Here is a 27,268-nt window from a genome sequence, read left to right on the forward strand (position 1 = left end):
GAGTTGGACAGGATGGAAAGCCTGAACGTGATTCAGAAGATAGATGAGCCAACTGAGTGGGTGAGTTCCCTCGTCGTAGTGGACAAAAAGAATGGAAAGCTCAGAATTTGCCTGGATCCAAGAGATCTAAACAGAGCAATAAAGAGAGAGCACTTCAAGCTTCCTACACGTGAGGAAATCATGGCACAGTTTGCAAATGCAAAATATTTCAGCAAGTTAGATGCGTCCTCAGGATTTTGGCAGATGAAGCTGGACGAAGCAAGTTCAAGACTGTGCACGTTCAACACTCCATTTGGCAGATACAGATTCCTAAGGTTACCATTTGGCATTGCCTCAGCTCCTGAAGTGTATCACAAGACTATCCATATGATCTATGAGCACCTGGAGGGAGTTGATACATCAATGGATGACATCATAGTATGGGGAACCACGAGAACTGAGCATGACGAGAGACTGAAAAAAGTGCTGGAAGCAACAAGGAAAACAAACCTGAAGCTGAATAGAGAGAAATGCCAGCTCGGGGTGACAGAACTGACATTCGTGGGAGATATCCTTAGCAGTGAGGGCATCAGACCAGATCCCAGAAAGGTGTCCGCCATTGAGAATATGCCAAGGCCACAATGCAAAAAGGACGTGCAGAGGTTTAATGGAATGATCAACTACATGGGTAAATTCATATCCAACCTCTCAGAAAAAATAGCGCCACTGAGAAGACTAACTGAAAAGAACATAGAATGGGAATGGAATCATGAGCATGAGAAGTCATGGAGCGATCTAAAGAAACTGCTCACAGAGGAACCAGTTCTGAGGTTTTATGACCCAGCGAGACCCATCAAGATATCATCAGATGCATCACAGAGTGGGCTCGGTGCCGTTCTTCTGCAACAATATGACTACTGGCAACCTATTGCATATGCATCGCGCTCAATGACAGACGCGGAGACGCGATATGCTCAAATAGAAAAGGAGCTGCTCAGCATCACATACGCCTGTGAAAGATTTCACCAGTTTGTGGCAGGACAAGCAATCAGTGTAGAGACTGACCATAAGCCCTTGATTGCATTGTTCCAAAAGCCACTGAATAGCTGTCCGCTTAGAATACAAAGAATGATGATCAGGCTGCAACGCTATACACTGAATGTTGCGTACACACCGGGTAAGCTGATGTATACAGCAGACACGTTGTCCAGAGCTGTTGACCCAAGTGAGCCCGCAAACACCAAAATGGATGAAAAAGTGAACGCCTACGTGGACATGATCACAAGTGCACTGCCCATAGCAGATGCAAAAATGGAGCTCATAAAGACTGAGACAAACAAAGATGAAACAATGAGACGACTGAGAAAAAGCATCTTGGATGGATGGCCCAACATGAAGCAAGACTGCTCACCTGATATAGCAGAGTACTGGAACTGCAGGGCGGAACTATCAGTGGTCGAAGACATCATCTACAAAGGAAGTAAAATAGTTATCCCAAAGAGTCTGAGAAGAGAGATGCTAAAAAAGATCCATGGAGGACATCTGGGAATCGAAAAGTGTAAGAAAAGAGCACGAGAGGTGATGTACTGGCCACGAATCAACCAAGATGTGACAAATGAGGTGTCAAACTGCACAATATGCCTGAAATATCGAGCAAGCAATCCGGTAGAACCACTAAAGCCACACCCAGCACCAGACAGACCTTACCAGAAGGTAGGCGCTGACCTATTCGTATGTCAAGGGAAGGACTATCTTGTCGTCACAGACTATTACTCCCTGTATCCAGAGGTTTGTAGACTGTACACCACCACTGCAGAAGCTGTGATAAGAAGTATGAAAGCCATATTCTCCAGACATGGCGTGGCAAGCGAGGTCTTCACAGACAACGGACCCCAGTTTAACAATGCAAATTTCCGACACTTTGCCAAAGAGTGGGACTTTGTCCACACAACGTCAAGTCCTCACTATCCACAGTCCAATGGACTAGTGGAAAAATCGGTCCAGACAGTGAAAAGACTGATGTACAAGACAAAAGACAGTGGAACTGACTTCTACCAAAGCATGCTTGTATACCGCACAACGCCGCTCGAGTGTGGTATGTCACCAGCCCAACTCCTGATGGGACGTCGGCTAAGGTCAAACCTACCCATCCCGGAGTACCTCCTGAAAACAAAAGAGGGGGAGAAAGTGAGGAAGTTCAAAGAGCAACAGAAAGAAAAGCAAAAGTACTACTATGACAGAGGAACACAAAACCTACCTGAACTCCACACTGGTGACCAAGTAAGGTTGAAAGACAAAACAAACACATGGACTCAGAAGGGAACTGTCCTGAGTGAAGTTCAACCAAGATCATACACCATTCAGACAGATGAGGGTGCTGTTCTGAGAAGAAATCGTCGAGATCTTCTCATGGGACCAGCCACAGCAGGTCAAGAGACTGATACTGGTGAACAACCTGATCACACAGCTGAGAACCAATCATCTGAGGCAACAACTCAGATTCAAGGACAATCAATCAGAAAATCCTCAAGACACGTGAAGCCTCCTGAGAGACTCATTGAGCAAATTTAAGGACTATTGTTAAAGAAGGAAGTAATGTTATCTTATTCTTTCTTCAAGTTCTAGTGTATTGACATATTTCATGTGAACACACAAAGCAAGGGTAAAAAACCTTGATCATGATAATGATAATGTAAGTTCATTAAATGTTGTTAGTTAAAAGTAAAATACTTTTGTTTTAAGAAAGGGAGATGTAATGATATCAGCAAATAGTGATGATATTTGTCTGTGTTTGATTACTTATGCCTTACAGCATATTTGTCTGTGTTTTTGATTACTTGTGCCTGACCAGCAGAGGTCATGTGAGAGACAAGCAGTCCAGTGAAGTTTTACTTTCAGTTTCATTCTAGATGCATCACAGCATAGTGTGTTCTGTAAAAAGCTGTAGAAAGTCTTGAACAAGACTTTAGATTAAACAACATTCTCTTTCAGAAATTAGTCTTTATTGAACCCAAAAAGAAATCAAAACAGATGGCTCCTCGGGGACAAGGGTTATCCACCCTGCACCTGCCTGATGACACCGCATCCGTAACCCCAACACCCCTGCCAAGCTGCAGTATAATGAGAGCCATATCACCACCAGGAACATAATTGAGCAGACGATCGGCGTGCTCAAGCAACGGTTCCGCTGTCTGGACCACTCAGGAGGAGCCCTGCAGTACTCTCCTGAGCAAGTCTCCCTCTTCATAGTTGTATGCTGCATGCTTCATAACCTGGCAATCCTGAGGAGCCAGCCAATGCCACCAGGGATTGGAGCACCACCTGAGGAGGAGGAGGAAGAGGAGGAGGAGGATGAGGAGGATGATCAGCAGCAGCACCAACGTGGGAGGGAGGCACACAATGTTGCCATTGCAAGGGCTGTCAGTCAATGGCTGATAAGAAGCCGCTTCTAGGCCCCTACTCAGAAGATGGCTTCTGGCATGGAGAACAACATCATGGAAAGCAACCCGCAACCCCTATTGCCGGCCAAAGCTGCAATGATTCTAATGGCCAAAAATGTAAGTTTTGAATACAACTTTTTTATTTAACAAACTCTGTGTGCGTCATTTATTCAGGACAAACAATTAGAGACAAGCACAACAAATCATTGATGTGCCTACCTTATGGAGTGGAGCACGTCTGGGAGGACTTCCTGCCAGCGGGAGGTCGGAAGGCCTTTTGACTTTAAGGCTAACGTGACAGCCTTCCAAACAGTAGCATTCTCCCTTTCCACTTGCCCATTACCCCGGGGGTTGTAGCTAGTGGTTCTGCTAGTGGCTATCCCCTTTGAGAGCAAGAACTGGCGCAGTTCGTCACTCATAAATGACGTCCCCCTATCGCTGTGTATGTAGTTCGGCATGCCAAACATGCAGAATAGATTACCGAGACACTTGATGACCGTGGCACTGGTCATGTCTGGGCAGGGAATGGCGAAGGGGAAGCGGGAATATTCATCGATGATATTGAGGAAGTATACGTTATGGTCGGCAGAGGGAAGGGGTCCCTTGAAGTCCAGACTTAGGCGCTCGAATGGCCGTGTGGCTTTGATAAGGTGCGCATGGTCAGGCCTGTAGAAACTAGGCTTGCATTCCGCACAGATGCAGCAGGCTCTGGTCATTGCCCTGACCTCCTCGATGGAGTGGGGCAAATTGCGGGACTTTATAAAATGGTATAGTCGGGTGACCCCTGGGTGACAGAGGTCGTTGTGGAGACCCTGTAATTTGTCCGTATGAATGCTGGCACACATTCCCCGCGATAGGGCGTCTGGGGGTTCATTAAGGGCTCCCGGCCTGTACATAATATCATAGTCGAACGTGGATAGTTCGATCCTCCACCTGAGTATTTTGTCATTCTTGATTTTCCCCCTTTGTTTGTTATTAAACATGAAAGCCACCGACCACTGGTCGGTGAGCAGGGTGAAACGTTTGCCGGCTAGGTAGTGTCTCCAGTGCCGCACTGCCTCCACTATAGCCTGTGCCTCCTTCTCGACAGAAGAGTGCCTGATTTCAGGTTCCTGAAGGGTTCGGGAGAAGAAGGCCACAGGTCTCCCAGCCTGATTGAGGGTCGCAGCTAAAGCAAAGTCTGACGCATCGCTTTCGACTTGAAAGGGAATGCTTTCGTCCACTGCACACAGTGCAGCCCTTTCAATGTCCTGTTTGATACTGGTGAAAGCCTCCCGAGCTTCAGCTGATAGTGGGAAGGACGTCGATTTAATGAGGGGTCAGGCCTTATCAGAGTAATTGGGCACCCATTGGGCATAATACGAAAAAAATCCCAGGCACCTTTTTAAAGCTTTGGGATTGTGTGGCAGGGGCAGTTCCTTTAGGGGGCGTAATCGGTCAGGGTCCGGTCCAATTACCCCATCTTCCACCACACAGCCGAGGATACAGAGACGGGTTGTGTTGAAGACACATTTGTCTTCGTTGTAGGTTAGATTCAGCTTTAGGGCAGTTTTTAAAAATCTCGCAAGATTTAGATCGTGGTCTTGCTGGTTGCGCCCGCAGATAGTGACATTGTCCAGATAGGGGTAGGTAGCTTGTAGTTTATTCTCGTCAACCATGCGGTCCATCTCACGTTGGAAGACCAAGACCCCATTTGTTACCCCGAAGGGCACTCTGAGAAAATGGTAGAGGCGTCCGTTCGCCTCAAAGGCGGTGTATGGGTGGTCCTCCGTTCTAATGGGGAGCTGGTGATATGCGGATTTGAGGTCGATAGTCGAGAAGACTCGGTATTGCGCAATCTGGTTGACCATTTCTGATATGCGGGGTAAAGGGTAGGCGTCCAGCTGGGTATAAATATTAACAGTCTGGCTGTAGTCAATTACCATCCGTTTCTTTTCGCTATTTTTAACTATGACTACTTGGGCACGCCACGGACTGGTACTGCATTCAATAATGCCTTCCCGCAGGAGTCTGTCCACTTCCGCCTTGATAAAGTGTCTGTCTTCCAGACAGTACCGTCTACTTTTGGTCACTATGGGCCTACAGTTCGGAGCGAGATTAGCGAATAAAGAGGGCGGGCTGATTTTTAAGGTTGATAGGCCACAGACTGTGAGTGGCGGCTGGGACCCGCCATATGCTAGCGTGACACTTTCGTGGTGGCACTGGAAGTCCAGGCCCAAGATTACATTAACACAGAGTTCTGGCATCACGAGGAGTTTAAAATCCTTGTAGTCCGTGCCTTTTACAGTCAGTGTTACCACACAGTAGCCCAAAATGTCCGAAGTGTGGGGCTTAGCAGCCATAGCAATTCTGCTCCGTGTAGGGGTTACCGTTAATGAGTGCTGCCGTACCAGGCTAGGGTGGATAAAACTCTCGGTACTCCCACAGTCAATTAAACATTTCGTTAAATTCCCGTTTACCTGTATGTCCATCATGGATTTTGTCAACGGGTGTGGCCTGGATTGATCCACCGTGATCGAAGCCACTGTTGGGCCCTGGGCGGCCGTTGAGTCGGGAAAAGATGGCGGATCCCAAGATGGCGGCCCGCACGGCACGCACGAGGCGGTGACGGAGTTGGAAATCGGATTCCCCCTACAGACTTTGCTAAAATGCCCCTTTTTCTTACATTTGAAGCATGTAGCGTCCTTCGCTGGGCATCGTTGTCTGGGGTGCTTGGCCTGGCCGCAGAAGTAGCATTTCTGGCCTCGAGACATTGCCGCTGTAGTAGGACTCCTGGGTGAACTTCTGTGTGGGGACTCCGGTGGTGTAGAGCTGGTCTGAGACCTGGATGGGGAAGATGGCTGATTCCAAGATGGCGGCCCGCTCGGTGCGCACGAGGCGGTGAGGGCCGCATGGCCGGAAGAATAAGAGTCAGAGTTTTTCTGGGCCACGTCCAGCGATCGCGCAGTGGCCACTGCCTTTTTTAAGTCCAGGACCTCCTTCCCCAGCAGTATCTGCCGGATATAATTCGATTTGAGGCCCGTGATGAAGGAATCGTGGACCAATTCGTCAGAGTACACGTTGGCCGTCACGGCCTTGCAGTTACAGTCCCGGACCAAGTCCTTTAGGCCCTGTAAGAAATCGTCCATTGATTCCTCAGGTCGCTGCCTGCGTGTAGCCAGCAGATGTCTGGCGTACACTTCGTTTACTGGCCTCTGGTATTGGGCCTTCAGGATAGTGATGGCCTCCGTGTAACAGGTGGCGTCCCGGATGAACGAATAAATCCGATGATTAACGCGAGTAGTCAGTAGACTCAGTTTATCTACCTCGCTAGCGGATGAGGCCCTCGCGAAGAGTTCGAAGCATTTGAGCCAGTGTCCAAATTGATTTGATGCTTCAGCAGAATGTGGATCCAAGTCCAGACGCTCTGGTTTTAGGAGTCGATCCATCCTAGTATTCTTTAGTGATTAAAATTGATGTGCCTTCAATAACCACAAAACTAGAAGTTATAGACTTTAACAAGTTGGCTTTTAATCACTAAGATCAGAGCTAACATCTCAACACACTGACTGGCTCGCAGGAATGAGTCACACAGATCCTGGGATCTTTATGTAAGAGAAGTCAGGGGCGGAGCCAAGAGCCAAGACCTGGAACCTTCCAGGTTAGTCAGGAAGTGAAACTATACACCATGTGGGGGAGGGTAATATACATGAGTGCAAAACAAATACAGGCAAGAACGAATACAGGCAAGACAAACAGATTTCATTACAATCATGAATTAACAGAACTGGGTCTCACAAGCTGGAGATAAACGCCAAAACAGTAAACAAATGTAATCAGACGAACCTCGACCTTTACTACAAACATTCCCACCATTTATTTAGACCTCCTACTGTTTGGCCTTTGAGAGTGATCTCCATCCCCTGCGCACTTCCCCCCTTCCCACACTACTGCTCCTCCGTAATGGGGCCCCAGTGGCTGCAGCAAGGCTGGTGGAAGGCTGCTGAATGTCAGATGCTGAGGCTACAGATGCCCTTGAAGGACTCCCTCGACCAGCTCTGGGCCTGGAGGCCCCGGCTGCAGACTGCACCAACTCTGCATGGGTGGCAGCAGTTGCAGGCCGTGGCAAGTGCAGTGGGGAAGTGTCAGTGGTGGCAACAGGAATGCTGTCATCATGAGAGAGGACAGCACCTTCCTGCTCGACCGACACACTGGCACTCCCTTGGGGCAGCACTTCAGCATCCAGAGCAATCTGCTCGAGCACAGATTGCTGGCCTGCTGTGGCGCGGTGAGAGCCCCAGGCATTGTGGTCGAATCAGCGATGATGGTAGCAGTCAGTGCTTGTGTTACATCAATCTGAGACTGCATGAGAGCAGTCTGAGATTGGATGGCAGCAGCCAGTGACTGAATTGCAGCACTAAGCCGTTGCGTTGCGTAGGCCTGTGCTGCAGCAGAGTGCTCCACACCCCTTGCCAGTCCATCAATTCTTTCGGGCACCCTTGCCATTGCACCCATGAGCTCAGTGTACATGCTCAAGGTCTGGCTATTCATTTCCGTGATGATGCGCTCCTCTTCTGCATCCAGTGCAGCAGGACTCGCTTGCCTACTCGCCCTCCAGGGAGATGGCCCCTGAGCTTTCCTACCCCCATGGCATTGCTGCAGCCCGCTGGGTTCTGGAGCTTCCTCCTCATCAGACCCTACCCCCCGCTCCCCTCTAGGGAAGGCGTGGTCCCAGTGTGGGCATGGGCTCCCTCGGGAGACACAGGCGCTGATGCTCCGGCTTCCTCTTCCTCCTCGCCTGGCGCCTCCCTGCCACTGGTTGGTTGAGGGACAGGCTGGTGGTTTACTATCTGAAAGCAGGGAGGTAAGAGTGGCTTTAGCGTCAGGACAGGGGGGCAGTAAGGGAGCAAGGACTGGAGACATTTAGTAAGTTGGACTGAAAGTGTAAAAGGCTGGTGTTGTGAGGGGCAAGTGGAATGAGAGAGGAGAGAAAGCTGATGACCTTACCATTGCTGTCCCCAAGGGGGTCGACCTCTCCAGCAGCCACGGCACCTATCACCTGGCTGGTAATGATCCTGTGCATACGCGCCTCCAAATCACTGAGGGTCTGCAGCTCAGCCGGTCCTCCACCCGTCCGTTGCTGCTGGCGCCTGTTATGAGAGAGCTTGGTCTGCAAGAAAAAGGACGGCGTCTGGTGGAAGTGACCACCGCACAGTCCTTGTGGAGACGAAGTCCCGTCTACATGTTGAGGATACCCTCCACCGTGTTGTGTGGCACTACCACTGTGCTAAATGGGACAGATTTCGAACAGATCCGGCAACTCAAAACTGGGCATCCATGAGGCGCTGTGGGCCATCAGCAGCAGCAGAATTGTATTCAACCACAATCTGTAACCTCATGGCCCGGCATATCCCTCACGCTACCATTACCATCAAGCCGGGAGATCAACCCTGGTTTAACGAAGAGTGCAGGAGAGCATGCCAGGAACAGCACCAGGCATACCGAAAAATGAGGTGTCAACCTGGTGAGGCTACAACACAGGACTACTTGCATGCCAAACAATGGAAGCAACATGCGATAGACAGAGCTAAGCGATCTCACAACCATCGGATCAAATCAAAACTCTGCAGTCCTGCCACATCCAGTCGTGAGTGGTGGTGGACAATTAAACAGTTAACAGGAGGAGGAGGCTCCAAAAATATCCCCATCCTCAATGATGGTGGAGCCCAGCACGTGAGTGCAAAAGACAAGGCTGAAGCATTTGCAACTATCTTCAGCCAGAAGTGCCGAGTGGATGATCCATCTCGGCCTCCTCCTGAGGTCCCCAGCATCACAGATGCCAGTCTTCAGCCCATTCAATTCACTCCACGTGATGTCAAGAAACGGCTGAAGACACTGGATACTGCAAAGGCTATGGGTCCTGACAACATTCCGGCAATAGTACTGAAGACTTGTGTTCCAGAACTAGTTGCGCCCCTAGCCAAGCTGTTCCAGTACAGCTACAACACTGGCATCTACCCGGCAATGTGGAAAATTGCCCAAGTATGTCCTGTCTACAAAAAGCAGGACAAATCCGACCCGGCCAATTACCGTCCCATCAGTCTACTCTCAATCATCAGCAAAGTGATGGAAGGTGTCGTCGACAGTGCTATAAAGCGGCACTTACTCACCAATAACCTGCTAACTGACGCCCAGTTTGGATTCCGCCAGGACCACTCAGCTCCTGACCTCATTACAGCCTTGGTCCAAACATGGACAAAAGAGCTGAACTCAAGAGGTGAGGTGAGAGTGACTGCCCTTGACATCAAGACAGCATTTGATCGAGTGTGGCATCAAGGAGCCCTAGCAAAACTGAAGTCAATGGGAATCAAGGGGAAAACTCTCCATTGGTTGGAATCATACCTAGCACAAAGGAAGTTGGCTGTGGTTGTTGGAGGTCATTCATCTCAATCACATGACATCATTGCAGGAGTTCCTCAGGGCAGTGTCCTAGGCCCAACCATCTTCAGCTGTTTCATCAATGACCTTCCCTCCATCATAAGGTCAGAAGTGGGGATGTTCGCTGATGATTGCACACTGTTCAGCACCATTCGAGACTCATCAGATACTGACGCAGTCCGTGTCCATATGCAGCAAGACCTGGACAACATTCAGACTTGGGCTGACAAGTGGCAAGTAACATTCGCACCACACAAGTGCCAGGCAATGACCATCTCCAACAAGCGAGACTCTAACCATCTCCCCTTGACATTCAATGGCATTACCATCACTGAATCCCCCACTATCAACATCCTGGGGGTTACCATTGATCAGAAACTGAACTGAACCAGCCATATAAATACTGTGGCTACAAGAGCAGGCCAGAGGCTGGGAATTCTGCAGCAAGTGTCTCACCTCCTGACTCCCCAAAGCCTTTCCACCATCTACAAGGCACAAGTCAGGAGTGTGATGGAATACTCTCCACTTGCCTGGATGAGTGCAGCTCCAACAACACTCAAGAAGCTCGACACCATTCAGGATAAAGCAGCCCGCTTGATTGGCACTCCATCCACCACCTTCAACATTCACTCCCTCCACCACCAGCGCACAAGATGCACTGCAGCAACTCGCCAAAGCTCCTTCAACAGCACCTTCCAAACCCACGACCTCTACCACTTAGAAGGACAAGGGCAGCAGACGCATGGGAACATCACCACCTACAAGTTCCCCTCCAAGTCACACACCATCCTGACTTGGACCTGTATCGCCGTTCCTTCACTGTCGCTGGGCCAAAATCCTGGAACTCCCTTCCTAACAGCATTGTGGGTGTACCTACACCATATGGACTGCAGCGGTTCAAGAAGGCGGCTCACCACCATCTTCTCAAGGGCAATTAGGGATGGGCATGAAATGCAGGCATAGCCAGCCAGTGACGCCCACATCCCTTCAATGAATAAAAAAAAATGTGCAGCCATGTGCTTGCCTGATGTGCCTCCCATAGTTGAATAGCCCTTAATGTATGCAGCCATGTACTTGCCTGATGTGCCTCCCATAGTTGAATAGCCCTTAATGTATGCAAGGTATGGAATGTGCGTGTGTGTTTTATGAGATGGCTATAAGTCTTGGATGAGCGTTAGGCATTTGGGGTTTTTAACCCCTCTGGGCACAGAGTGAAGTTGAGATGGAGGGATGTAGAGGTATTGAAAAGCAGCCACTTACTCTGGCCACCCGAATGATGTCGTTGAACCTCTTCCGACATTGGGTGTGGGTGCTGGACACCATGCTCCTGGAGGAGACGTGCTGAGCCACCTCCCTACACACTCTTCTATATTCGTGTGGCAATGGCCTCCTGCCACTCTGTGGGTAGAGTACTGCCCTTCGGCGCGCCACTGCGCCAACCAGAGCCACCGAGGCCCAATCGCTGAAGTGCTGAGCTCTTTCCCTGGGCCTCTCCGTTGTTCTTTCGAGCAGGTCTGTCCAGGCCGAGATTCAAGGCTGCAATGAGTAGGGTGTGGCTGGAGAGCAAGATCGACCCTCCCCTTTAAGAACTGGCCAGCTCCAGTCTGTCTGTGTTCCATTGCTAACTGACATCACCTGAGCTTCGCCCGCACTCTGAGGTAGCGCCTCGCTCCTCGGCGTTAGTGCCTTAAGAGAGGTGTGTAGCGCCTGATTTAGCACTTCAATCACCTCCAGGGGCGATAGAGGCCAAGTTTGCAGTCTGAGGCGATAATTAGCGCCAGGCGCTAAGCTTTGCGCCCAGCCGATAATTGCACCCCAAACGGGGCGATAATGAATTTCTCCCCCTAAGATTCCTCGTGGCAGCATGGCTGTCATTATATGATTGCTGGCCATGACTGGTGGATTTGCGGAGGGCAGTCATCAACCAGGTGTAGAGCGGATAGCCCATGTCGCCGAGCAGCCACCCTCGGGTTTGATGTGGTGGCTGGAAGATTGCTGACACAGCGGACTGGCGCAGGATGAAGGCATCATGATTGCTGTCAGGATACCGGGCATTCACCATTACGATGTGCTGGTCGTGATCGCACACCAACTGCACATTACGTGAGTGGTTGCCTTTGCGGTTATGGTACATCTCAGCATTGATATGTGGCGCCCGCAAAGCCACATGTGTGCAGTCGATGGCACCCTGCACCATGAGGAAACCCGATATGCTGGCAAAGCCATGTGTGCAATCCTCCTGCTTCTCTCTGTTTAGAGAGAAGACAATGAAGTCCCCTCTCCTGGAGTACAGAGCTCTGTGACCTTCCATATGCAGCAATGCACAGCGAACTGGGAGAGGTTAGCTATGTCGCCTGTTCCAGACTGGAAGGATCCGCTGGTGAAAAACTTCAGGGCCACGATCACCTTGTGGGCCACTGGCAGCGCCATGGTCGCCCTGCTCTGAGGTTGCAGGTCTGGTTCCAAGAGGTGGCAGAATTCTGTGACCACCTCCTTGGTGAAGTGGAGCCGCTGAACACACTGCTCCTGGCTTAGGTGCAGGTAGGAGAAGTGCCCCCTGAAGACTCTAGGTGGGTAAGGCCTCCTGCTGAGAGCCCTCCTCCCCCTCCCCCTCCTCCTCCCTCTGCGAGCAGCTTGTCTTCTTTGCTGCCTCTGCTCCATCTCCCTGTCATGCTGCAGTGTGAGGGGACTGCAACTAGAGCCCCCATGACTGGGAGCAAGTGGTGAACTCACAGGCCTTCCAGTATCAGCCACACCTTCCCAATGTCCAGCAGCACTCCCAGCACACGTTAACATCTTTATAAATGTCTTCCAGCAACCCAGTATTCCTATAAACTCTGCAAGAGCCAGTACAAGAGAAATTACTTGCAAGTTGGATGTATTCCTTTAAATAGCATGATGGGCCTTCAATAACCACAAAACTAGAAGTTATAGACTTAAACAAGTTGGCTTTTAATCACTAAGATCAGAGCTAACATCTCAACACGCCGACTGGTTCACAGGAATGAGTCATACAGATCCTGGGATCTTTATGTAAAAGTCAGGGGCGGAGCCAAGAGCCAAGACCTGGAACCTCCCAGGTTAGTCGGGAAAGAGGAAGTGAAACTATACACAGTGGGGGAGGGTAATATACATGAGTGCAAAACGAATACAGGATCAAGACAAACAGATTTCATTACATAGCATTAGTGGGGGGGGGTCCCTCGTGCCGCTGAACGCACGTTCAGCTGTACGTGTTTAGGAGAGGGCATTGATTGGAAAATGGCAGGTCGTGCGTCAAATCAGCGTTGCACGTTGACTGGCGTCATGATCTGCCTACTCTGCATACTGCTGGTGCATGCACGTCCCGCCCACGCTATTGCCCTCACCAAGATGGCGACCAGCACGGGCCGTGCCTGAAGTGGGCGGAAGCGAGGCCATTTTTTTCTTCAAACCGGCCTTAACTGCCGACGCTAAGGTGCCGAATTTCACGGTGAGGATTTCTCTGCAGACTGCGTTTCTCTCTTCAACACAACTACTGCAGTGGCAGCAACAACAACTAGCAAAAATGGACACCAGCCATAGAAGGTGGATGGCCAGGAGAGCATTGCTATAGTTGACTCTGGAGGTATCAAAGGCATGGATGAGGCATCGGGCAGCAGATGGACTGAGCTAGTGGCGGAGCTGGAATTAGATGATAGAGAAGATATGGGGTCAGAATGATCTCTGGGTCAAATGGGATTACTAATGTAGAGCACAGGGTATGGTGTACATGGACGCTGCACCTTCATCATTTATATATGGATACAATGTCTGTATTTTGACATTCGGTCACACCTCTGTCCCTATGGCAAGTGCTGAAGACCTCTCTCCAACCTTCACTCCGCAGAAAGGAGGAGCGTCGTCAGGTGACACAGTGGAGTGGGGGTTTACCGCATGCCCAGTGCCGGTTGTCAGTGTCCTTAGACTGACGTTCCATCGAGCTTCAGTACGACTGCTGCGAGACAAAGTCAACGGCAAATTCTGTGCTGCTCCTTTAAACTGCCTGCTCGCAAATGGCCGCACCCTTGAAAGTGTGCATTATTGGCTCTGGAAATTGGTGAGTCAAGTGACGGAGTTGTTGTTCCGAACCGCTGCTTGCCTTAGAATGGGCGCCGGGAACTGTCAGTTACACTGCTGGGGAACCGAGGACATGCAATTACCGCATCGTTTAAATTCAGTTTACTTATTAATGTATCGACTTTTTCCAGTGTAGACTGCAAGGTTTATTTTTTACACATTATGTGAAATAACCTGTGGTCATAGTGTTGTCACTTAACTGCATTAGTTACAAGTTTCCCTGTTGCATGCCATATATGGGGATAAGATATTTTAATGTACTTGCCAACTTTGAATTGACATTTTGACATTTCAAGTGCAGGATCAGCCTTTCACTCGGGGTAATATTAGCAGAGGGTGATATTTAAATGAAGCCCTAACCCACCACGTCAGGGATATCTGAGAAGATCTTCAGTCAGTAGTTAAAATTTAATTTATACAGCGTAAAGGCTGGATTTATTTTCTCTAAGCCTATTTACATTTATACATTCAATGATTGCCGATATATCTTCCTCAAGTTCTTCCAGTATTTACTGTTCTGTGACTTAGTCAATTTACTGTTAGGTACACAAGAATGTCTGAGTTTAATTTCCCCTTTTTGGTGTGTTGTAGTGATTGGGATCTTCACATGGGAAATTATGGGTGTGAACCTGCATTTCATTTCTGTTCTTGTTAGCTAATCAAATCTCACGAGACGATGCTCGGGTTCTCAATAATCCAGCTGTTCAGTGCATAACCTGTCATGCAGACTGATTTATCCAGTTTGAAACTCATTGGCACAAAGGCATATTTCTATTGGTGGGATCTGTGGTATGCTGGCAGGCGAGCTGGATTTAGCAGTCTTAAGCACTGGGAGCTGGCTCATGGATACAGGTCTTCTGGAATTTGTGCCCATATAAAAGCAACTTAACGTTGATACAGTATTTTTCTGTTAACAGAATGCCTTACATTCTACAATTCTGGTAGCCACAAATACAATACATGAATGTCTGGGAATTCAAACATTTTTTTTCTAATTACCGAACACATTATTATTATAAATGTACTTGATAATATGAGTACCTGGTAGTTTGGTATCCATTTGATGCCAATTGTCAAATCCCCATTTCTCCATATTTGTTATTCCTCACGCTTTTCACACGAGCTGCCCCAGTGAATAGTTATTTTGCACCTCATCAGACTTATTATACAATACCAAATAGATTAATGATTCTACTATTGGAGCAAGGGAGCTGGACAGGTTTAGCAGTACAGTATAAAGATTGGGAGCTGCTCACAAATGTTGGGCTCTCAGAATCTGAATTAAAATAAATGGCGATATAAAAGCAGCTTTATTCCTAGCCGTGCCTAATACAGTTTTCCACCACTTCAATTTTAGTAATAATTTGTTGACTTTTTTCCCCCAATATTTCTTTTGTGTTATTTATTGCGATGAAATCATTATTGACCAATATATCATTGAAATCAGAAGTGTTGGCAACATCGCTAAAGAAGAGGATAAACACCAACACAAATTGGTTAGGCCGAATCACCTGTTTCATATTGTAATCTCTATGTAATGAATATTCTGTTGTGAAAGTAATGTAGCAACGTCATTTACCATGTGAAATGTTCATGGGATCAACAAACAGCATAAATGTTTGTTGTCCGATCAATGGAAATATTTGATAGACACAGTAACTGGTGTTAAATTTAACAACCTATACTATGCTCACTGGCACATTAAACCAGGTCAGTTAATTCTGTTCCAGTGTTCAACACACAGGTCAGCAGAAATCAGGAGACAAGCAGATGCTTGCTTACAACATTGTATCTCCCTAGTGTGGTGAGTGAAGTGCAAGGTTTTGAAGGTACCGTCAGCTGGCTACTGTGTCTGTCAACATTACAAGCTCAGTTTACCCTGCTTTAAGCACATTAGGTGACCCAATACTGAAATAATGGTTTTATTGCCTTTAAATATTTTCCCTAAACAAATAGTGATGTATTTGAGAACTGCAAATTTAATAAAGTTTTGATTTATTTCAGTCGTGTTGCAATGATTTTGCCCTTTGAGAAAATTACCAATTTGGATAAGCCAGGTCTGACAATTATAAAGCTTGAATCTCTCCGCCAAATATCTCGAGTCAGTTATCAAATGAACAGTAGACACTATGCACACTTTGTTCAAGTCTATGATGTTCTGCATTGACTGTCTTGATTTTATATATGTATTCCTTCTAAAGGAAAATACCTTTGTGGTAAAGCAGGAAGAAGTGCTTTATATTTTTTAGGTTCTCGCATAAGGATTTGAAAGTTATCCAATCTGATTTACAGAAATCCTTGGTTATATTCCTTTCCACAACCTTTGTAGAGAGCTGGCATTCATACTCTGTGTCCGGTAGAGCGACAGAGGCAGTTGTGAGCCAAAAGCATATGTCCCAGTGTTCACTTCATAGTGCTGCCTGTGAAAGTAGGTGGAATTACCCAGCTGTAGTTCTAATATTCTGTTTGTTTTTATCTTTTTTTATGGGATGCAAAATGTGTAACTTAATGTAGTAAATTGCTAACAGTATAATAACAATTCAACTATCAAAGCCCTGGTTAAGGTGAAGTGCTCTTTTAAGACATCTAGTAACATAATCTCCCCCAAATCTAGCTTTTGCTTGTAGCCACTTAGTCCAAGCCACAGATTTTCAGAAGAAAAGTGTAGTATGTGACATGTGCTATCTTCTGCAAAGGACCATCATGACTGGGGTACACGTGACAGAGAATTTTTTTTAAATTAGTGTTTTTAACTCTTTAAAATGCAGGAAATTCGCAACACAACTGGTCTATTGGCATTTGAAAAGGGGTCAATAGCTCAAGTATGGACCCATCATCAGAACATGTAAAGATTCTGTAATTGAGAGCTAAACCTCTCTTCACTTTGCAGATGCAGGTGGACCTGCTGTTTTATTTCCAGTGTATTTGTTTCTTATTTCAGATTTCTAACATTTGCAGTTCTTTATTTTATCTTTTTTATCTGAGTTTTTTTAATGGATTTGCAAAATTATTTTTATCCCAGCTATTCCATTGATTATTGTAAACCGGGAGTTCTGTGATAAGTTAGTGCTAAAGGGATGAAGTTTGATGAGCTGAATGGCTGCTCTGGGCGTTTCTCATATTTAGCTGCAAGTTTGCAGTCAACAGACATACAAACACTACATGTTGACTGGCCCTTATTCCTACATCTAATTTCATATTACTGGTCATGTAAGTGGCTTTAATATCTGAGTACCACAGTGTAACTAGTGTAAATATTGTCTTGACAATGGGTTTCGACCTGAAACGTTGACTCTATTTCTCTCCACGGATATTGCCTGGCCTGCTGAGTTTTTCCAGCATTTTCTAGTGTAAATATTCTCTATTTACATATTTTGCAGAAACAGCATTTTAATTTTTCTACTAAATCATCCCACAACATTATATCTCCCACTTCTTTTAATAATTTCTGCCTCTTGGGCTCAACATTCAGTTCCCTAATTTGAGCCATGCAATTGTCGGAAAACAGAAACAAAGGCCAGGTGGTTTTAAACAGGGAAGGAAGCAGGCAAAATCAGTGAGGGTCAACCTGAGCTACCTTTGTGAGATCCAGAATGCTCTTGGCAAGAGCATGTCTTCAATATCTGGGTGCAGAAACCTAAATGAAGAAAAAGAAAAAGAGGTAACGGTATTTGCCCGAGAGCAGCCTTCATTTAGAAGCCATTGAAGTGTTCTCCATTGTGATTTGAGTATTTTGGATACAGGAATTGTTTCCGCTGGCAGTTACAGGTGAATGAATTAAATGATTACATTTTAAACATTACCATGTGATAATTTTATGAACCTTCATTTTTCATTCAGCACAGATACCCAGGTGTGTGGGTGTAGTCTGGGGTAACTGGCCCTCCTATTGCATACATGCCAACCTAGAAAATTAGCACCAGCTGACTACCAGCTTAACAAAAACTAACTTTATTTGATGCATTTTCTGGTCATTTGGGAGCTCACCATAATTCTACCTTACAAGCCAAAAATAGCTTCTCCTGAAAGAGTTATAGATATTTTAAGCATGAAAATAGTTGTAGGGACGGCAATAAAATTTTATAGGGTAAAATAAATAGGTTAACACCCTTAGTTAAAATAATGGATAGTAGAATGTTAATGAATATGTTCAGCGTTTGTCTGTTATCACCAACAGTAATTTTTAGCTCCTGTTGCTCTTGATCCTGTCGAAAGGTGTTTATTTTATACTACAAATAGAAATGTAAACATGCTGCAAAATCAGTAATTGCTGTAATCTTTATTTAAAAGAAAGTAAATTACATAAGAAATATAGTTTGCAGGAGCTGGTAAGGGGAGGTGAACTTTGTGCTCTCGGCTAGACCTGACCTGTCTCTAGTCTGGCGTTTGCGACCTATTATCTTATTGGTGTCACTCCTCATGTTTCCTAATGGCTGTTGACAGCTCCAGTATGGACAGTCCCCAGTTGTTGCACAGTAACAAAAGGTCACTCGTGCATAAACAGCTGAAAACTGCTAAGTTACAGAACATAACCAGGCACTGACTCACTCACAAATGAGCCACTGGTTTTTGCAGTACACTGACGTGAATGAGAACCTCAGCAGAGGTTTAACTTGATTTACAAAAATTGCCACCATTTCTACTGCACTCTTGATTTTCAATTCCACAAATGCTCTGAAAAAATTGCTCAATAAAGCAGTTAATGACTTCATGCTAGGGAACATCCTCCTTACCTCAATAGGGGCTACAACTAGTCTTGCAGAAAATAAAGCTTCACCAAAAACAACAGCTGTGCATGCTCCAGAAGTTCCTTTATTGAGAAAAATAAAAAGTTGAAAAATGTACATTTTAGTAGCCTATTTGTTGCATAGAATTTTACAGCACAGAAACAGGCCATTCGACCCGACAGATCTATGCTGGTGTTTATGCTCCACACAATATACAACTTTTTTGGGGGCCAACACTAAATAAAACCTCTTGTAACTGCATCTCCTTGATACCATCTTCAACCTTTTCTGCTCAAAGTTTGTGCACAATGAATTCTGAGAAAAAATTGGTTCTAATAATCTTCAGTTGCGCCCTCCAATTCATGTGATTGATCCTATTGGCCTCTGGCTGTGCCTTGCAACTGATCTGATTGGTTCTTTATGACAACCTTCAGTCCCAGTGAAAAAAGCAGATTTTTTTTCTTTTTGTGAAATGCTGAAAAGCTGACAGCTACCTTCCGCGTAGGAAAGATCCTTGTCTACAAGCAGCACAGCTAAGATGAGGATCGATGTTTATTGTGAAGGAGACCGTGTACAAGCCTGTTCTAGAAGTGTGTCCGAGGCAACTTCTGATTTTGGATACTGAGGGCTAGATTTTCAGTTGCTTGCGCCAGCAGTTAGCGCCTTAAGAGAAGTGATTTTCGGGCGCTATGCGTGTAGCGCCCGGGCGCAGCGCAGTTTGCGCTCCGCCCCAAATTAAGTTGCCCGTTAGCGCCGGCGCAAAGTGTAGCGGCCGCCCGGATGCGCGCGCAGAAAATGACGTCACATCGTCGTGCAACGCCCTTTGGCCGCCCCGAATCCAAACTTCAGTAGGACCGCCCCATTGTGCGGCTGGCGTCCAGAGCGTTTGTAAAATGGAACGCAACACACCCTGGGGAGCGCAAATTAAAGGGCACTCCTCCTGCACTATATAAGGCAGTCTGCATGTGTTGTGTGGAAGGATCCAGTGTGCTGTTGTGAACGGTGTATTTATGTTTCCGGCCACCACCACCTCCTCCTCCTCCTCCTCCTCCTCCTCCTCCTCCTCCTCCTCCTCCTCCTCACTCTGCCTTTGAAAAACACACATGCACCCTTCCCCTTTAAGAGCTCACTGGCACCAGAGTGTCTGCCGTGCGCTGCGCCCGAGCTTGGGTGTTGCGCTCTGCACCGCCGGCTTAGCGCCTAAAGATAGTAGTGGAACGCCTCTTTTAGCGCTCCACCAACCTCTTAGGGCGAAGCCACTGAATTTCCGGCAACGGGGCACTACTTTGGGGCGGGCGCTAACTTCGGGCGGGCGCTAAGGTTAGCGCCCCAAAACTGTCTATACTGAAAATCTAGCCCTGAGAGTTTTATAGTTGACAATAAATATAGTGACATATGAGTAACTAGTACACAGTAGAAAATAGCATGCACATAGTTAGGGGCATTAGCCTTTATAAGAAATATTCCATTCTATAACTGTTACAAGATGCCATGTTTAATATCCCCTCTTATACACATATAGGGGTGAGGGGGCAAAGGGACAAGTAGCAGAATGGATAGCTAGCTGGCTTCAAGACAGAAAGCAGAGAGATGGGGTAAAAGGGCAGCTATTCACAGTGACAGAAGGTGGGTAGTGGTGTTCCACAAGGATCAGTGCTGGGACCACTGCGTTCACAATTTATATTTATATTATTAGACTTTGGAATTAAAAACACAATTTCTAAATTTGTGGATGACACCAAATTGGGGGGATAGTCAATACTGAGGAGGACTGCAACAAATTACAGAAAGACATTAATAAACTTGCAGAATGGACATATAATTGGCAAATGAAGTTCAACACAGATAAATGTGAGGTATTACATTTTGGTAGGAAGGATAGGGAGGTCACTTATTACTTGGAGGGTGCGAGTCTAGGTGGGGTAGAGGAACAAAGGGATCTCGGAGTACAAATACACAAATCACTAAAAGTTGCGACACAGGTTAGCAAGGCCATAAAAAAGCAAACCAAGCACTAGGGTTTATTTCTAGAGGGATAGAATTGAAAAATAGGGAAGTTATGCTAAACCTGTATCGAACCTTGGTTAGACCATGATATACCTATCAATTCATTCCATGAAAAGCGACGAGTTAAGATAGTAACTATAGGTTTTTATTTGCTAAATAACAGAGCCCACCCTCGTGGGCGATCGGTTCCAACAAGGGAGAATACTAGCCAAGCGGTCACCTTTATACCTGGGCAAGCAGGCGGAGCCATGGGCGGAGTCAGCTGAGGTAAGCCCAGGCATAGCAGCGTGCGTGGCAAGAGGTAACCTTGTGTATCGATAACAACAGTGTAAACAGTGATAACAACAGTGTAACAATAGTGAACGGTTGTGAACGGTAACAGTGGTTTACCACATTCACCCCTTGTTTAAAATTGAGTCCGGCGGGGTGAAGTGTACTACCAGTTCGTGTATGTCAGTCTCTCAGGAGGCCTCGTAAGCCTTTCTGATCGGCGCAGCAGCGGCGGCGGTGGTGCAGTATCCGATGGTAATGCTGGTGTCTGCGTGGTCGACGAAGGCTCCTGGGGTTCCGGCATGCCATCTACAGTAGCTGGATTTGGGGGAGTGGTGGGGGGTAACGGAGGTATCTCGGGGGTGCCCGAGGGTGCGAGGTCTCGCAAGGAGACAGTGTCCTCCCGCCTGTCTGGGTATGCCACATAGGCGTACTGGGGGTTGGCGTGCAGGAGGTCCACCCTCTCGACCAGGGGGTCCATTTTATGGGCCCTCACGTGCTTCCGCAGCAAGACGGGCCCCGGAGAAGTCAGCCATGTTGGTAATGAGGTTCCCGTAGTCGACTTCCTGGGGAAAACAAACATTCATTCATGGGGGGTGGCGTTAATGACAGTGCAAAGCAGTGACCGGATGGAATGGAGTGCTGCCGGGAGGACTTCCTGCCAGCGAGAGATTGGGAGGCCCTTAGACTTTAGGGCTAAGAGGACGGCCTTCCAAACTGTCGCGTTTTCTCTTTCCACCTGGCCGTTCCCCCGGGGGTTGTAGCTGGTGGTCCTGCTCGCAGCAATACCTCTCGCGAGCAGGAACTGGCGAAGTTCCTCGCTCATGAAGGATGCGCCCCGGTCGCTATGTATATAGTTCGGGAATCCGAACAAGGCGAACAGGTCGTTCAGGCATTTGATGACCGTGGTACTGGTCATGTCTGGGCAGGGGATGGCAAAGGGGAAACGGGAGTACTCGTCAATAATGTTGAGGAAGTACACATTACGGTCAGAGGACGGGAGGGGCCCCTTAAAATCGATGCTCAAGCGCTCGAAGGGGCGGGTGGCCTTGATCAGGCTTGCTCTGTCCGGCCTATAGAAATGCGGTTTGCATTCGGCACAGGTTTGGCAGTTCCTGGTCATGGTCCTGACCTCCTCGATGGAGTAGGGCAGGTTGCGGGCCTTAATGAAGTGGTAAAGTCTGGTGACCCCAGGGTGGCAGAGGTCGTTGTGGAGGGTCCGTAGTCTATCAACTTGCGCGTTTGCGCAAGTACTTCGTGACAGAGCATCCGGGGGGTCGTTGAGTTTACCAGGCCGGTACAAGATATCGTAATTGTAGGTGGAGAGCTCAATTCTCCACCTCAAGATCTTGTCGTTCTTGATTTTGCCCTTCAGCTTGTTATTAAACATAAAAGCAACCGAACGCTGGTCGGTGAGGAGGGTAAATCGTTTGCCTGCCAGGTAATGCCTCCAGCATCATACCGCCTCCACAATCGCCTGGGCCTCCTTCTCGACCGACGAGTGTCGGATCTCAGGGCCCTGGAGGGTCCTTGAGAAGAAGGCCACAGGTCTCCCCGCCTGGTTAAGGGTTGCCGCTAGGGCGAAGTCGGAGGCATCGCTCTCCACTTGGAAAGGGATGGACTCATCCACCGCGTGCATTGTGGCCTTCGCAATGTCTCCTTTTATGAGGGAGACGGCTGCGCCTGCTTCTGCTGTCAGGGGGAAGGAGGTGGACTTCATGAGGGGTCTGGCTTTGTCCGCATAATTCGGCACCCATTGGGCATAGTAAGCGAAGAGCCCCAGGGTTCTCTTCAGCGCCTTTGGACAGTGGGGGAGGGGAAGCTCCATGAGGGGGCGCATTCTTTCGGGGTCGGGGCCGATGACTCCGTTCTCTACTACGCAGCCGAGGATGGCCAGGCGCGAGGTATTAAACACACATTTATCCTTATTGTAAGTGAGATTCAGCTGTTGGGCCGTACGGAGGAATTTCTCCAGATTAACATCATGGTCCTGCTGGTCACGGCCGCAGATGGTGACGTTATCTAGATAAGGGAACGTGGCCTGAAGCGCATTCTGGTCGACCATCCGGTCCATCTCCCTTTGGAAGACCGAGACTCCGTTGGTGACGCCGAAGGGAACCCTAAGGAAGTGGTAGAGGCGGCCGTTCGCCTCGAAGGCGGTATACTGGCGGTCCTCAGGGCGGATAGGGAGTTGGTGATAGGCTGACTTGAGGTCGATGGTGGAGAATACCCGGTACTGTGCAATCTGGTTGACCATATCAGATATGCGGGGAAGGGGGTATGCGTCCAGCTGGGTGTACCGGTTTATGGTTTGGCTGTAGTCGATGACCAGGCGGTGTTTATCGCCGGTCTTAACGACTACAACCTGGGCACGCCAGGGGCTGGTGCTCCCCTCGATGATGCCCTCCTTCAGGAGTCGCTGCACCTCAGAGCTAATAAAAGCTCTGTCCCCGGCGCTGTACCGCCTGCTCTTGGTAGCGATGGGTTTACAGTCATGGGTGAGGTTAGCAAACAAGGAGGGGGGCGGGACTTTGAGGGTGGAGAGGCCACAGGTGGTACGCGGTGGGCGGTTTAAAATTTGCTGGTTGTAGACTGTGAGTGGGGGGAGGGGTCCACCGTAAGCCAAAGTGACACTTTGAAGGTGGCATTGGAAATCCAGCCCTAGTAGGACGGCAGTGCAGAGCTGGGGCAGGACGAGAAGTTTAAAATTTTTATATTCCGTGCCCCTAACCAACAGGGTCACTACACAGTAGCCGCTAATGTCTGTTGAATGGGACTTCGCCGCCATCGAGATCCGATGGCGCGCTGGCCAGACAGTGAGGGAGTAGCAGCTCACCGTGTCTGGATGAATAAAACTCTCCGTGCTTCCGCTGTCGAACAGGCAGGACATGGCGTGGCCGTTTACTTCGATGTCCATCATGGACTTGGACAGATGATGTGGGAGAGCTTGGTCAAGCGTGACGGAGGCCAGAGTATGGCTGAGCGAGCTGCTGTAGTCTGCAGGCGAGGCGGTGGTCGGGTCTGGAGACAGAACGGCGGTCGAGTGCGGCGAACAAAATGGCGGCGCCCATGACGCGGGTCCCCACGAAGTTGGACAAAATGGCGGAGAAGATGGCCGCCCCCACAACTCACATGAGGCACTGCTGGCGTCTGTGGCCTTGATCAAAGATGGCTGCCCCCACGACCCACCTGAGGCAATGCTGGCGTCTGTGGCCTTGATCAAAGATGGCCGCCCCCACAACTCACATGAGGCAATGCTGGCATCTGTGGCTTTCCCCCTGCAGGCGTTTACAAAGTGGCCTTTCTTTTTACAGCCGGAGCAGGTCGCGTTCCTTGCAGGGCAGCGCGCCCTTTGATGTCTCGCCTGGCCACAGAAGAAGCAGCTGGCGGCCCGATCGCGGAGGTCCGCTGCCACAGTGGGTCCCGGGGGTGGCGGTCCCGATCGATTCCGGGACACCGACGCCGTGGTGGGTCCCAGGGGTGGCGGTGCGAGGGGAATTGCGGCCGGAGTCGGGCCCGAGTCCCAGGGTCGCGCAGCACAGTACCTGGAGTACGCCTCGAGGTCCCGATGGGCCACTTCCAGAGAGCAAGTGAGGGCTGCAGTTGTATTCAAGTCGAGGTCCTTTGATTCGAGCAGTCTTTGCCATGAGTCGTCGGACTGAAGGCCTTTCATGAAGGCATCGCGGATATTCCCTTCAGTATTTTCTGCAGCCGTTACAGCTTTAAAGTCACAGTCCCTGCCGAGTGTTTGTAACGCCCGTAAAAATTCATCTACAGACTCTCCTGGCTGTTGCGAGCGGGATCTTAGGAGATGTCTGGCATACATAGAATTTACAGGGCTCCGGTACTGCTCTTTCAGCAGGTTGAGGGCGTCCTCGTATGTAGCAAGGTCCCGGATGAATGCAAATACTTTAGGGCTCACCTGGGCGGTCAGAACTCTTAGTTTGGATCCCGGAGGCACGCCGGATTCTCCCAGGTAGGATTCGAAACAGCTCAGCCAGTGTTCGAAGTCGAGGGCTGAGTTCGCTGCCTGTGGGTTTAGATCCAGGTACGGCGGTCGGAGGGCTTGCAGCCAGGCCGGCTGCTGTGGCTGTTGTAGCTGGCTGTTTGGCTGGTCGTTTGGCTGCTCCGATCCACTCATTTCAAAATTTAGCCAATAAATGTTATTTAGCCAATAAAATTGATATACCTATCAATTCATTCCATGAAAAGCGACGAGTTAAGATAGTAACTATAGGTTTTTATTGGCTAAATAACAGAGCCCACCCTCGTGGGCGATCGGTTCCAACAAGGGAGAATACTAGCCAAGCGGTCACCTTTATACCTGGGCAAGCAGGCGGAGCCATGGGCGGAGTCAGTTGAGGTAAGCCCAGGTATAGCAGTGTGCGTGGCAAGAGGTAACCTTGTGTATCGATAACAACAGTGTAAACAGTGATAACAACAGTGTAACAATAGTGAACGGTTGTGAACGGTAACAGTGGTTTACCACAGACCACACTTAGAGTATTACGTACCGTTCTGGTCGCCATATTATAAAAAGGATATAGAGGCACTGGGGAGGGTGCAGAGAAGATTTACAAGGATGATACCAGAAATGCAAAGGTATACATATCAGGAAAGGATGAACAGGCTGGGTCTCTTTTCTCTTGAAAAAAGAAGGCTGAGGGGTGATCTAATGGAGGTCTTTAAAATTATGAAAGGTTTTGATAGCGTGGATACAGAGAGAATGTTTCCACTTGTGGGGAAGAGCATAACTAGAGGCCATCAATATAAGATAGTCACCAAGAAATCCAATAGGGAATTCAGAAGAAGCTTCTTTACCCAAAGAGTGGTGAGAATGTGGAACTCGCTACCACAGGGAGTGGTTGAAGCGAATAATATGGATGTATTTAAGGGGAGGCTGGACAAGCATATGAGGGAGAAGGGAATAGAGGGTTATGCTGATAGATTTAGATGAAGAAAGACGGGAGGAGGCTCATGTGGAGCATAAACTCTGGCATGGACTGGTTGGGCCAAATGGCCTGTTTCTGTGCCGTATCTCCTATGTATATCTTCCATCCCTCAACCTCAAAAGTACATTTACAAGTGAAGATGATTGAAGTATAATGAAAGGAGATGGCTATTTGCAGTGTGTGTACTATGGAAATACAGGGAATAGACATTGGTTACTATGTTCCTACTAGATTTAATTAAAAAGTTCTGTGAGCTTAACTGTTCCATGACTTTCTTTTCCCCCTTCTCCACTTTTCCTTTGGTTTTCTCCCTTTACCCCATTTCTCTTGAAGGCAATGAATCATTGTGCAGTACAGTTCTACATGTGGCAGCAGCTCTTCAGTACCTTGCCCAAGTGGCCATTCATCGTGCGAGACTGGACAGTGAGTATTGCCAGACCATTTGACTGTGAGGATCATTGCAGTCAAGCTCCTTCTCGCCCAACGTCCACACACTTAATAGCAGTCTGGAGTGAGCACCTGAGCTAGTTCTGTTTTTTTTCCCTCTCCCCCTGCACCCCCAGCAGTTTTGGGCACCAAAGCCAATTGTAGCTCCCCACTGCCAGCCTAGCCTATCACTGCCACAGTAAACTGGAATCTTTCTGGTCTATATGGCTCAATACTGCAATATGATGCTTTACTGCACTGAGCTAGGTCGGTGTGAGGGGGGCTGGAGAACGTTTGTGAATCACAAAGAAAAAAGGATCAATTAAAATCTAGAGTATAGATCACTCAATGTATATACATTCCTGTTCTCACATGACCTCTCTTTTGTGCACTAATTTTTCACTCACATTTGCATAGTCTGTGTATTGTTCAAATATCTCTAACGAATTGCGTTGAAGGGATAAGTAAATGTGTACTGCCCATGAAGCTGAAAAACGGGTTATGACTGTTTCCCTTTACACACTTTAAATGTTTCCTCAGGGGCTCTGCAATTGCGAAAATAGTTGGACACAATGTACAGAAGAGTCAGAGATTTGCAACAACGGTCAATATGTGGGTCTTTGAAGAGATGGTTAATGGAAGGAAGCTAACTGAAATTGTGAACCAAGAACATGAGAATGTTAAGTATCTGCCGGGATACAAACTGCCTGAAAATGTGGTAAGATAATAGTCAGAAAATATGTTGTTGATGAACTAAGGAGCAATTGTCTTTCATTTAAGTCTGTTAAACCTTTGAAGTAGAGATTACTATTTTTCTTTACCCATTAAACTTACAATACTTTTGTTAAATTTTTAAAATTAAAAAAATAATTACGGCAGTCCTCCAGGCCCCTGTTTTCCCTTCATTACATCTAGGCAGAAGTTTTCGCCGTTTCTTCCACATGCTCTATTG

The 27,268-nt window shown here is 47.9% G+C and overlaps 1 protein-coding gene across 3 annotated transcripts in view; it reads left to right on the plus strand.

Annotated features, from left to right (window-relative positions):
- The first annotated feature begins 13,672 nt into the window (after positions 1 to 13,672).
- The window catches only part of gpd1c (glycerol-3-phosphate dehydrogenase 1c), a 37,122-nt gene continuing 23,526 nt past the window's right edge, over positions 13,673 to 27,268 (plus strand). The window contains exons 1-3 of one of the 3 annotated variants that reach the window (XM_085987975.1): positions 13,683 to 13,914; positions 20,832 to 20,935; positions 26,857 to 27,034. In XM_085987975.1, the coding sequence (XP_085844101.1) occupies positions 26,927 to 27,034 (108 nt within the window). In that variant the 5' untranslated portion in view covers positions 13,683 to 13,914; positions 20,832 to 20,935; positions 26,857 to 26,926. Of the gene's footprint in view, positions 13,915 to 20,831; positions 20,936 to 26,856; positions 27,035 to 27,268 lie in introns of all 3 variants that reach the window. The other 2 variants (XM_085987976.1, XM_085987974.1) reach the window with 2 other exon arrangements.

Source organism: Somniosus microcephalus, chromosome 5 (genome assembly GCF_052327205.1).
Source record: "Somniosus microcephalus isolate GS21.2 chromosome 5, FLI_Smic_1.0, whole genome shotgun sequence".
Classification (NCBI taxonomy): domain Eukaryota; kingdom Metazoa; phylum Chordata; class Chondrichthyes; order Squaliformes; family Somniosidae; genus Somniosus; species Somniosus microcephalus.